Source organism: Balaenoptera musculus, chromosome 2 (genome assembly GCF_009873245.2).
Source record: "Balaenoptera musculus isolate JJ_BM4_2016_0621 chromosome 2, mBalMus1.pri.v3, whole genome shotgun sequence".
NCBI classification, from domain to species: domain Eukaryota; kingdom Metazoa; phylum Chordata; class Mammalia; order Artiodactyla; family Balaenopteridae; genus Balaenoptera; species Balaenoptera musculus.
The window spans coordinates 138,880,467-138,893,671 of NC_045786.1; the positions used below are offsets into that span (position 1 = coordinate 138,880,467).

At 39.9% G+C, this 13,205-nt stretch overlaps 1 protein-coding gene across 1 annotated transcript; it reads left to right on the forward strand.

Moving 5' to 3' along the window:
- The first annotated feature begins 4,088 nt into the window (after positions 1 to 4,088).
- On the forward strand, positions 4,089 to 9,141 carry AKAP5 (A-kinase anchoring protein 5). Its single transcript, XM_036841662.1, has 2 exons — positions 4,089 to 4,213; positions 6,807 to 9,141. The coding sequence occupies exon 2, from the start codon at positions 7,074 to 7,076 to the stop codon at positions 8,358 to 8,360; it is 1,287 nt and encodes a 428-aa protein (XP_036697557.1). The 5' UTR covers positions 4,089 to 4,213; positions 6,807 to 7,073; the 3' UTR covers positions 8,361 to 9,141.
- Positions 9,142 to 13,205: the final 4,064 nt, after the last annotated feature.

Consider the following 13,205-nt stretch of genomic DNA (forward strand, 5'->3'; position numbering starts at 1 on the left):
TGGTGTTCAAATATAAATTGTAGCATTAACAGACTGCTGCCCTAGCTCTGCTGTCCTGTGTGATCCGGGAGACCCCTGGGACTGAAGAAGCAAGTTGTAGTGTGTACTATATGATACATTGTGTTTAAAGGGGGAAAGGTGCTTGCTTGTGTGTTTCTGGGAGGACAGGAGACCTCCTGAGAGGGCTGAGGGAGAAGTAGAGTCTGGAGGACGTGCCTTTCTGTCATATACTTTTCTGTATTTTTTTTTTTTTTACGCCGAGAAAGTATTGCTTACGCAGGTTTTTGTCCTGAATTTCCTTAGAATTCCCGTTTCTGTCACAGCTGTAGCACCATTTTTTAAAAATTTATTTTATTTGTATTTATTTTTGGCTGCGTTGGGTCTCCGTTGCTGCGTGCGGGCTTTCACTAGTGGCGGAGAGCAGGGGCTACTCTTCGTTGCCATGCACGGGCTTCTCACTGCGATGGCTTCTCTTGTTGCAGAGCACGGGCTCTAGGCAAGCAGGCTTCAGTAGTTGTGGCTCACAGGCTCAGTAGTTGTGGCACACGGGCTTAGTTGCTCCGCGGCATGTGGGATCTTCCCGGACCAGGGCTCGAACCTGTGTCCTCTGCGTTGGCAGACAGATTCTTAAGCACTGTGCCACCAGGGGAGCCCAGCACCATTTATTTTTAAAGTCCTCAGGAAGGATGGTCATACAGCACTAACTGTAGGGTAGCTCTTTCTGCTCTTTTCGTTCAGCACATATTTATTGAGCTTCTGCCCTGTGCCTGAGCTCTCTCTCCCTCCCTACACGATGTTTTTTCCCTCACTTGTTTTCCCTTCTCTTCTTGTTCTTTATCTTCTATCTCTGTTCTTCCTCTCCCATCTTTCCTCCCTTTTCCCCTTTTTCTTCCTGCATTGGATCCTTCCAGAAGATGTTGCATCCCCACCGCTGCCAGTGCTAAAACACTGCTAGCACGGGCAGAGCAGTGTTTTTCCTGGTGTCCTTGGTTTTATTATTTTTAATCCCCTAGGTGTGATTGTAATAGTGTCGGTTTTGCAGTTTAAAGAAATGATGACAGTGCTTCGGAGGGCATATGGCAAAGGGGTCATGAGCACGGAGCCCCAGCTCCACCATGCTTTGTATACTGCCTGGCACATTGTACCCACTCAGTGATGTCAGTTCCTGTTCGAAAGCATCATTTGGGCCCTGTCTGCACGGAGTTCATTGTTTCTAGTGTTTTTTAAAATGTCCTATAAAACCTCATCTGGATGGGACTTGCTGGGAATTCAATTTGTAAACAGGGGAAGAAAGCAGTCTATTGTCAGACATGGTGACTTAAAGATCACCTTAAGGAATTTAGCCTTCCTCATATCACCAAAAGCCATGGGGGTTTATTTATTTATTTAATTTAAAAAATTTTTTGGCCGCACCCCACGGCATGTGGGATCTTAGTTCCCCAACTGCGCCCCCTGCATTGGAAGCCCGGAGTCTTAACCACTGGACCACCAGGGAAGTCCCTGCCGTGTGTGTTTAAATCTTTAATATTGATAGAAGTAGTGAACACAGTTGGTGGGAGAGGGTAAGTGGAGGTTTATAAGGCAAAAATTATAAACAGCCCTAATACAATAAATAAGCCAAATTGTTTTCACCAAGTATTGCTTGGAGTGAATGGACTAATGCAAGAATTTTCCTAGAAGTAAAATATGCCTTCAGTAAAAATTCAAATGGTACAATTTGCTCTTTCCACTTGGCAATATACCTTGGAGGTCTTGCTCCATCAGCAGTTTGGGATTCATCTTGTTTCTTATGGCTGTGGAGTATTTAAACAGTCCTTCTGATGGATACTTAACCGTTGTTTCATGGTTTGGTAGCTACAGGCCCAGGCTGTGGGTGAATAGGGACCAGGATGGGAGAAACGGTATGATCAGTAGAGATCAGATAAATAAGCAAGTGATTTTATTGGCACGCTGTGTCTGGTGATGTTAACAAGATAAGCTGTAGGTAGGATAATTTCTCATCAGATTGGAGATATATTTAGAGCCTGTTTCTCATTATATAATGAAAAGCTACTAATTGAGTAGCAGACAATGATATGGGTAATAGCTTACTAACTGTCACTTAAGTGAGTTCAAGGATGACAGGTTTCTTTCATGTATGAGGTACTGGATACATTTTTTAAAACTCAGATATGGCATCGGGTTCTAGTTATATTCTAAAGAAAAATGACAGCGCAGTATTTTATTTATAGTTCTGTACTCTGTGAGTGTGTGTGTTGGAGGTTGGAGATGAGTTATATGTAATATACCTTACAGAAATCTGCCCTTCAAATAGAAAATCAATTCACCTCTTACTCCAAACCACTCTTCAGTTCCCTTTCAGTAGTCTTTTTTTTTTTTAAGAAAAGCAAGTGGGATAAGATCTTACAAGTCATTAAGATGGCCTTTATTGCTTTTAACCTATCACTGATTTCATTTCCAGTTACTTCCTAATAAGACAGCTATTCTACCCTGTCTTCATCTAGATAAGCTCATCTTATTTTTGCCTGAAATTGTTGCAAACTCCCAGATCTGCTAGATTTGAGAAAACTTGGATCTCAATAAGTAATTGCACCTCAGTTGGTTATGAGTGGCCTGGATTTCTTTTGGCTTGTTTAAAGTTCAAAACTGACAGTAAGCAGGGTTAGTAACTCATCTGGGGATATAAAACATCTTCACAGACTGGTATTTGCTGAATGAACAAAGATAAATTGAATTCTTAATTGTAACTACTATAAATTAGATGCTTATGGATTTTCCTGTTTTACAGCTCTTGTCTCTAAGATCTTGACAGCTTAGATTCAGCTTTGCTGTTGTGTCCTAATCTTTGCTTAGTAAGTTTCAGTGGAAGCTATAGAAACTTACAAAGGTAAAATATATTCCTGGAAAAACATCCAAAAATGGGTAACTGAGGTTTACTCTCAAAGATCATGATCCTATTGAAGAAAAGAGTTAAGTACAACTACTTTTCAGTAGTTCTTCCCTCCATCTTAATAGGTTCTTCATCTACCTGGGAGGGGCCAGAGGAGAAGGCAGGAATTGTGCATCCCACCTGACCTCACCTCTGGAGCTCCCAGGAATACCGTTGTAGGTAACATTAAGCCCACTCTCATTGTAACACCTTTCATTAGTGTTAATGCGTTGTACACGGTGGATTATGTGTACAAATAAATGCTTATGGTGCTTTTCACTAAGGCTAGGAACTTGTTTAAAGACTCAAAATGTGTGAAAATACACAGCCTAGCTAGTCAAGCAGGAGGGTAGATATTGCCTGTGCCCTTTGCTCTGATCAGGACTGGAATGGTGAGGAAAGCTGTCTCCTATTCTCCACGCCCCACTTGAGAGGGATAAGGTTAAGCAGGCACCTAGGAATATCCTGAAGGGAAACGTGGATAACTTGTAAGCTACTTATTCTTGGAAATATATATAAGGTATAAAGGATGGATGGGGCTGGGTTCCTGTGTTCTGACCTCGATGGCACACAGGTTGCATCATCTCTACCTGCCTTCTAGATACTTAGGAAGACACGGGTCTGTGTCTTGGGCCTCTGAGAGGATTTGGCAATGAACCCTTTGATAACCAAAACTTTTCCAGGAGTGGGTTTGGGTGTAATGAGGTTTTTCTCTCTCAGTTCATGTAATTTTCTCGCCAAACGAGATTCACTTTGCACAGTTTTGAATCCTGCTTTTAAACTGTGATATCTGCTGTGACTTAAATATTCAGTGGGGCGATTTATAATGGGAGTGCCTATAATTTAAAATTGGATTTTGCTACTTTGCGTCTGAGAAAAAGGGAGGCTTATGACCCTGGTCCCCTCCCCATCTGCCAGCCCTCTCTTTCTCGGTGGCCCCCGATGTGGTCGCGCGGCGGGGATTCGCGCCAGGCTGGGAGCGCCCGTGGCTGGGCGAACTGTTCTCGGGAAGACCTCCCGATCACCCCCTCACCCCTCCCCCGCGCCCACCGCCCCTAGCCCGGCCCCGCCCCGCGCCCGCACCCGCACCCTCCGCGCGCATTGGTGCAGCCGGCTGTCAGTCCCCGCCCTCTGGGGGGAGGGGGCGCCGCGGGGCTGCGGTCCCTCTGCAGAGGGCTGCTTGCTCCGGGTGCGACCGTGGCTTCCCGCCTACCCGTGCGCCCAGCCCTGCGAGCGCCCCCGCGACCTCGGCGACAGCGTCTGCCAGGGACCCCGGCGCCCGCGGTAAGTGAAAAAGGCGAGTAGGTTGCGGGTAAAGGGTGCGGACCGCTGCCCGGTCCGCTGACCGCCTGCGGGGCGAAGTGGGCGGGAGGTGCCCGCTGGACACCGGGAATCCGAGCCGCCCGAGGTGGCCGGAGTGAGAATCGGGAAGGTCGTTTGTCTGCAGAAATCTCCAGCCAGCGCGACCCTCAACAGCTCTGCCCACACCTGTCGTTACAGCTCGTGTTGCTGGTAGCTTTTTTCCTTCTTTGCCCTTTTGGGGGGAAATAAGAGTGCCGGGTTCCTGGCCATTATAATTGTGCAGATAGCTTGAAGCTGGGTTATGTCTTCCACGCCCCAGCACTTTCCTTTTTGAGTACTTTCTGCTGCGCTCTAGCTCTTGCCATAAGGCGATTCAAGCCGAAGGAGAGACGCCCTCCTCCAGGAGAAAGCTTCGTGGTCCACACCTGGCGCTGGGAGAGATTCACTGCTTTCCCCAGGAAGTGGCTGCTCTTCGCCTCCGTGCTTCTCTGCTCACGGGAAAAGGGGAAGGGGTATTTTTTGTGGCAGTAGACTTGCGATTCTATCAGGAAATCACAACAGGGACTTTAAGATTGCCCAGGCGATAAAACTTTGTGCAGGTTAAGGACGAATCATTTGCAGTCTAATGTCCTGCAAAGTTTTAGTATCTACAGGCTGCATTTTCCCCATTTCAGTTAGGTTTTGTTTGGGTATTTATTTCTGCATCATGATATACATTTAAGTGAGCTTCTCAAGCAGTTGTCTTTGGGCAATCCAGGTTAGTTTCAAATGATACATTCCTAAACATGATCCGATTTCAATATTTCTATTAGCTATACAGCCTCTGGTTAATAAAAACTCTCAGGCACTGAGAACTCACAAGAGGTGACGAGACTTAAGGAGCTATAATCAGCTGTGGTTCTTGTGCTTATGCAAACATCATATGAGGAGGGACACTGTAAAATGTTCATATTTTAGTTCCATCATTGTTCTAGGATGACTTTGCCTTTCTGTCAGGGGCATGGAGTATGTAACACTCAACCTAAGAGAATATTTACTTAGATCATGAACTGATTTTCAGAGTTCCAATTCCTTCTGTGGTTCACAGAATCAAGAGCTACCCAAATAAACCTTCAACAGTGAAGGATTTACAAAAAAAAACAAACAAAAAAAAAAACAGTACAAAGAAAGAGTCCCTTTGCTTATTTTAGAACATCCATCAACTAAAATTCATAGGATTTTTGTTAGGTGATCACCTCACGTCTCTATTCATTGGTACCCTCATACCATTCTGTGGATTGATTTAAAATATACCTTTATATTTATATGTAACTAATCAGTTTGCCAACTGCATATCTTATCAACTTATTTCTGGCTTTCAAATTAGTTCCAGAACCAAGAAAATAAAATATAAATAATTGCAAAAGCTTAAATTTTAAAATAGCAAGAACTCAGTCTAGTCTTGGTTCAGTTATCAGTTGATGGGCTACATTATGGTAACACAACCATTTAAGCAATTTTTAAATTTTTTGACTAGCGAGTCTAGTGCAGATTAGCATCTCCAAACAATTCATTTTTCTGATGATACTCTTAAAACCCGGTTCCAGAGGACGGGCTTTAGAAACAGGCAATCTTGGGTTGAATCTGAGCTCTGTTATCGATTAGCTGTATAATCTAGAGCAAGTTACTTAACCTCTCTAGGCCTCAATTTCTTCATCTGTAGATGGTGATACCACCACCTACTCTGTAATGTTGTGGGAGGATTAGAGATGTATGTAAAAGTGCTCATTAGCACTTCCTGATAGACAGGAGTTGCTCAATAAATGTCAACTATTATTACCAATCACTCTGACCTTCAACTACGTGCTCGTTATGGAAAATGTTTGAACTGCAGATACTTAGAAAAAAAAGTCAAAATTACACAAACAGATTTGAGAGTGGAGAATGACAGTAATGTTAAAAATTTCCCAAGAGCATGTATGAAAAGTAGCACCTCCTTCACGGAACATACATTTTTAGAACAGAAACCTTATGGTATAATGGAAAGAACATTAGAGAGTCAAAGTCTTCAGTTCTAACTCTGGCTATGACCTCATCTAACTGTGTGGCTTTTAGCAGGCCAGCTGCCCACTCTGGAGCTCAATTTCTTCATCTGGCTGGACTTGAATAATCTCAAATAATCTCTAAGATCCCTTGCAACTTCAGAGCTCTTTATTGCATTAATAAAAATTACACCCTGCCCTTCATTGTTTTTTGTTGTTCATGGTGGTGGTGGTGGTTTTTGTTTGTTAACTTGCAATTCAGAGTCATAAACAATTCGTAAAGACAGCACAACTCCAGAACTGATAAAATCATATCAGATTTGCAGAGAAATCCAAAATGAAGTTTTAACAAACAAAAGACAGCAAAATAAATTCACACTGAAATCTTTTGGATAGGGCAAAAGTAAACCCCAATTTTTATTCTCCAGTCATTTTAGTAAGTTATTATATGGGAAACATGCCCAGTAGAACCATATGCATTCAACTGAAATAGTCTCTATAGAAAACAGTAGGCTGATGGTGAAATAAAATACCACTCTCTTTTCTCTTATCAGGTTGACCCTTAAATAAAACAAAAATCTATCCAGTAAAAGGGCTTTCATGAAGAAATTAAAGAGAGAAATTACAAGTAATAGAGAAACTAGGCATTTTTATAACTGGAAAAACCACCTAAAACAACTGTATGGAGTAAGACAAAAGGAGTGATTACATCGGGAAGAAATTTCACTTAGTGTGATATTTTTGCCTACTTTTTTGTCATAAAAGGCTGCTAAGGAAGAGAGGATATACTTTTCTAGAGAAAGAAAGAGTGTAATATAAAAATGGAGATCACAGTTCCTGAAATACAAGTAGAAAGCAAGGATGAGAAGAGATCAGCAGAAGTTAGTCCTCAGAATGAGAGGCAGGAGGAAAAAGCATCGACGCTTTGCTTCAAGAGAAGAAAGAAAGCAGCCAAAGCAATGAAGCCCAGTGCTGGCTCTGAAGCTGCTGATGCAGCAAGGAAGTGTTCCCCAGAAGCAGGAGCCTCTGATCAGCCAGAGCCCCCCGGGGGGGCCTGGGCCTCCATCAAACGCCTTGTAACGCGCAGCAAAAGGTCAGATTCTTCAAAGCAGCAAAAGCCCTTTGAGGCCAAAGTGCAACCTGAAATCAATGCTGAGGATGATCATTCTAAAAAAAGGGCAAAGTCCAGACTCAAGATTCCCTGTATAAAATTCTCAAAAGGGGAGAAAAGAAGTAATCATTCCAAAATTATAGAAGACTCAGACTGCAGTATCAAAGTCCAACGAGAGGCTGGAAGTTTGGATACAAAAACTCTGACCCAATCAGATGACCAGGCAGCAAAGACCAAGTCGAAGCAGGATGTAAGGGAAGATGTCTCACAGAAAGGGAGTGATGAGGTCTGTGAATCAAATGTGAACAACAGCGTAACTTCTCCTGGAGAGAAAGTGATTTCAGTAGAACTTGAGTTAGATACAGGGCATTCTGCTATTCAAACAGGAACTCTAATCCTTGAAAAAGACATTGAAATGCTTGAGGAAAAACAAAGCATTCAACCTCAGCAAGCAAGCCCACTGGAAATTTCAGACACAGAACACCAGCTCCCAGTGGTTTCTGATGTTCCTCCCTCACCTGCAGTCCCAGATCAACAAATTCTGGAAGAAGCCAGAAACAGTATCCTAGAAAGTGGACCAGACTGGAAAGACCGTGAAAGTAAAGAGACTGTTGCTGAGGAGAGTAAGCCGAAAGATACTGAACTGAGCCAGGAATCAGATTTTCAAGTAAATGAAATCACTGCAGAAAAACCCAAACCAGAAGAAAGCAAAAGAATGGAGCCAATTGCTATTATTATCACAGACACTGAAATCAGTGAATTTGATGTTAAGAAATCTAGAAATGTCCCTAAGCAATTCTTAATTTCAATCGAAAATGAGCAAGTGGGGGTTTTTGCTAATGATAGTGGTTTTGAGAGCAGAACTTCAGAACAATATGAAACACTCTTAATAGAAACAGCTTCTTCTCTTGTCAAGAATGCTATCCAGTTGTCTATAGAACAGCTGGTTAATGAAATGGCCTCTGATGATAATGCAAAAAGCAATCTTCTACAGTGACTTAATTTCCACACCATGGGAGGGAAAAAAATGCTTAATGGTAAATTATTTTACATATTTGTGGCATTTCTTATTCAGTAACAAATGAGAGATTTAACATCTGTAGAATTTAAAGGTACAATTCCAACCCAGAAGTGCTAAAGAATTAAGTTATAAAACCCTCCCTTATCACTGAAATGTAGCCACTTCTGGATTGGAGGAAGTCAGTACAGATTGCAATGAAAAGTGATATCCAGGAAATTGCTAAAATGGTTTGTGGAGATCAGAGTGCTTGGGAGAAGCAAGATGTATTTATTGAGTACTTGCGGTATGCCATAAGCTCTTTAATGTCCTCTGATGTCACAAAGCCTGGTTTCCTTTTAAAAGTTCAACACTGTGTATAGGTTAACATCGCATTCTGTTTTCAAGAACTTTTTTTTTACAGTGCACTTTTATGTTGTATAAAATGGTGAATAAGGTGAGCTATTTTTGTGAATGTGTGACTTATAGCTGTTATACTCCTAGGCAGTAGTCTTACCTCAAAAAAATACTGCAAACCAAAAAAATAATAGTTTGATTAAACATGAGTGGTTTTCTAGTCTTGCTCAAGTTCCTTACAAAAGCCATTCACAAATTACTTCAAACACGCAAATAATTACCAAGTGCAAAGGTGTGGAAACAGCGAGTGCATTTTCCATCTCCATCTTTCTTCTGCCCCAAGCAGACCTGTATAAAAATCCACTTGCGCATGGGATCATCTGCTGAAAAGCTAAAAACAAAAAAACAAAACAACAGGGCTTCCCTGGTGGCGCAGTGGTTAAGAATCCGCCTGCCAATGCAGGGGACTCGGGTTCGAGCCCTGGTCTGGGGAAGATCCCACATGCTGCAGAGCAACTAAGCCAGTGCACCACAACTACTGAACCTGTGCTCTAGAGCCCACGAGCCACAACTACTGAGCCTGCGTGCCACAACTGCTGAAGCCTACACGGCTAAAGCCCGTGTTCCGCAACAAGAGAAGCCACCGCGATGAGAAGCCCGTGCACCGCAACAAAGAGTAGCCCTCGCTCGCCGCAACTAGAGAAAGCCCACACGCAGCAACAAAGACCCAACTTAACCAAAAAATAAATAATTTTTTAAAATTAAAACAACAAAACAACAACAAAAAGTGGATTATTTTCCATCCAGGAGAAGACAAACTTCCCAAGTAAAAAATCATCACATATAACACATGATTCATATTGTAAGATTAAATCTCTGGAGACTGTATTCATCAATCTCTCCTCAAAGAGGGGAGAGTGGACTCAAAGCAAACCTGGCTGTAAAAGTCATAGGAAATCGTAATAATTTAGTGAAAATATTCATGCTTGGCTAAGAATGAGCCAAATACATCTTTCATTGTGCCTATGTGTTGAGAGACACCAGTAAAAATTTTACACAGATAATGAAAATAAACTTTTTCATCAGTACTTTTAGTCCAGCTAGTCCCCTACAAAAAAAAATTGAACTTAATATAACAATGAGAAGGGCTTGTTTGCATTTTATTCAGTTATTTAAATCATCGATCTCAATGACTGCCGTATTTTTTGAAAAAGTAATTGTTTCAACCTTTCCTTGTGTGAAATGGCCCTAATACTGCAACACACTTCCCTACCTCACAGGTCAGGGTTCCTATTGTACAGTCCTCCACTGTCTAAACTGAGTGACAGTGTCACTCTGAAAGTAGACGAAGTAATGAAGAGCTTTTGCTTGAGTTGTAAGGTATTTGTACATTCTTGGAGAAAAGAATGTACATTAGATGATTTCAAATGATCTGGTGACTTCCTGCATTATTTATGGATTGCATACAGAAAGTATGTGCTAATTTGTCCCACAGAATCTTTGTTTCTTCCTGTAAGTACATATTGAGACCTCTGGCAGAAGAACCTAATCTGACTTTGGAACTGAACCAGATAATGGATATTATTAGCAAGATTCTTTGCTGAAGTGTAAATGTACTCCCCGTATTCCCCCAGATTTTCCTACCTTCATGCTTATAACCTTGGGGGGTGGGGTGGGAGGAAGAGGGAAACTACCAAAATCCTTCAGTTTCACAAGATGAAAAGTGGATCTTTCAAAACATGACCCAAGAAATCAATTTCATTTAATTGTATAATTTTTAAACATTTTTTTAAAAAAGACTGCTAAGTCATCCTCCCTAAAAACTCTTTTTAATTCACTATATGTGGTGCTAATGGACTTGGACAGCTACCAGCAACTACATATTTAAAAGTGAGCAATTTAAAAAGACTGATTAAAGTTGGTGCATTTAACAGTGTTTTGAAGAATCCTGCCTTCATTTACTGCAAGGATGGCTCAAGCCATATACTTTCATTGTAAATTTTTAGTAATTTCTCATGAATGAGCAAAAAGTATAGCATTTACCAGTTATTGAAAATATTTTGAAATGTTTAGGTATATTTATTTGGGAGCTTTAAAAACATGTTAGGTAAATATGTGTAATGAAATTCTTCTAAGAAAGTAACATTTTATCTAAGTAGTCCTAGGTTTCTATTTTTTTTCCACTGTGGTGTGGTACATATTTGGTTAGAATGTATTATAATTGATTGTTTTTGTGATGAAATGTGTACTCTATTTGCATTCAATCTTAAGTGGTTTCTCCTCAATCTTTTCTATTGAGAATATCTGGTGAATTAAATAAGTAGGATCCAGTTTGAAAAAGGATTCCAGAAATTAATTGATCTCAATCTGATTATATCTGCTACATGGCCAAATCCTACTACTATGAATTGTAAGGTGGTCTAAATTGTTTTGTTGTTATAGAAATAATTAGGAATCAGATGACTTAGAAGTTTCTCATAAAATATTTTTTTTATTTTAATGGTATTTATTTTAAGCAATGTGACCTTATATGCAAGACATTAAATGAATATAAATAGGTTCTTATTCAATTCACATCCATTTGACAATATTAAAATATCACTTAAAAGGCAATTTAATAACACCACATTAATTTTCCTTTAAATTTGCTGTGGTATAAATGCTTTTAGTGAACACTTATTAAGTAGCTGGGTTTCTCTTTGAACAGTTTCTCTTTGAACTCATAATTTTACAAGGCTGGTTGGTTTATCAGATAACTTCTTCAGCACATTATCTTCCCCCTTTTAAGATTGAAGTATTATTCAGTTTGCTTTACAACAAGCGAATACAAAAATCCTCCTCTATTTTGTGTAGCACTATTCACTTAACATTTTCTCAAAGTACTTTATAGGATATAAAAATAGTCCCTGGTAACATTTAAGTAAAGGTAGCAGAAAACAAAAGAACGTTCAAAGAGAAATTATGTTCCCTGCCACCTCCTCCACCTCAAAGAACAATAAGCATTTGGCACAAATGGAGTTCTTCAGAAAAGCTGCCAGCATAATTTTCTTTGAAGGTAATCCATTTGACAGCACGAAGTTTGTGATCTTAATTGGTCTACTATTTAATGAAGTCTTAAAAACTCTGATTTATTTCTGAGAGATTGTTATTTCACCAATATGTGTGAATAGCCTTCCAGCTAAAGGCTTTTAGAAATAATGGATCATGAGAGGGCACCAGTCGAATCTGGCTTCTGCAAAAAATCCAGAGTTAACTTCATAAGTTTCTAACTTCAAGTTGCCTTATTTTCTATAGTTAATAATTAATTTTGGGGGGGATTTACGGCAGAATTAACATAATTATTAGGCTTCAGAATCCCATTGAAAATACCCCTTTAATGTCAACTTTATTCAAATGTGTGAAGTCTGCTTTCTAATTTCACCTGATACTCAATACATTAGGGGTGGACTTTTCTGCCTGCCCTTTCTGCATTTTTAAACATCCTCATTTAAGGTTTAGCGTTTCTTAGTTTCAAATTCCTATGATGTTTTATTGTTTCACAAACATGAAGTTTCTCATTATACAGAATTCAAAAATTCAATATATAGTATATTTTATGGCACATTTTTGAAAAGTTTTTTTGTAATCCTTACTTAGTTACAAAAATTTAACAGAAAGAAACTACTTAAATTTAGATTAAATTCAATTTATTCAACGTGTGTTGGGTATGACACATGCCAAACACTGATAAAGGGGACAGGCTCCCTGCCCTCGAAGAGCTCAACCTAGGGAGCCCCAGCAACTGAAACTTGGACAGGGGTTACGGCAAAGAACCACAGTAATGCAGCATCGTGAGTGCGTGGAGACTAAAGAGAAAGCGATTCATTTTGTCTGTTATGGGGAGATGGTCATATAAATACAGGGGCGGTTTGATAGCATTCAGTTGCTAAATAGCTTAAAAGTATATTCCTTCTGATTTGTGAACAGGTGCAGAAAAAAGCCTGCATAATGTTACATATTTATAGTAGTTCTTTGTAAAAATGTTAACTGGATGAGCTATTATGAAAGCAGAAGTTCCAATTTGTATTTCTCATTAAAATTAGTACTATATTATTGTGGATCAGATGCGAATATTAAAGAAATAATACTCTGTAGAAAAAAGGTTTCAACCTGAATTAATATATGTACTGTTAATACAAAATAAATGTTATATTGGCTCATGTTTATTTATCCAAATCTTTTAAGAGAAACGTGGTATATAGTACATTAATTTCCTAAAACCATAAAGATCACACTGATTGAAACTACTGAGTTAGCACCACCAAAAGTTCTATTCTCCTGAGTATTGGCCAGACTTTACAAGACATGCCTAAAAGAGCCCACCTCCAGCAAAGAGAAACAAAAACACCTCGAACTTGAATTCAATTTCACTGAAATAATTCCATCTAAAGGGCAATTCTGACTTTGATGCCATCTATGAACTTGACAGAAGTGTACTTGTTTTCATCG

Coding starts and splice junctions, on each gene's coding strand:
- AKAP5 (XM_036841662.1), top strand. CDS start 7,074: ATGGAGATCACAGTTCCTGAAATACAAGTAGAAAGCAAGGATGAGAAG.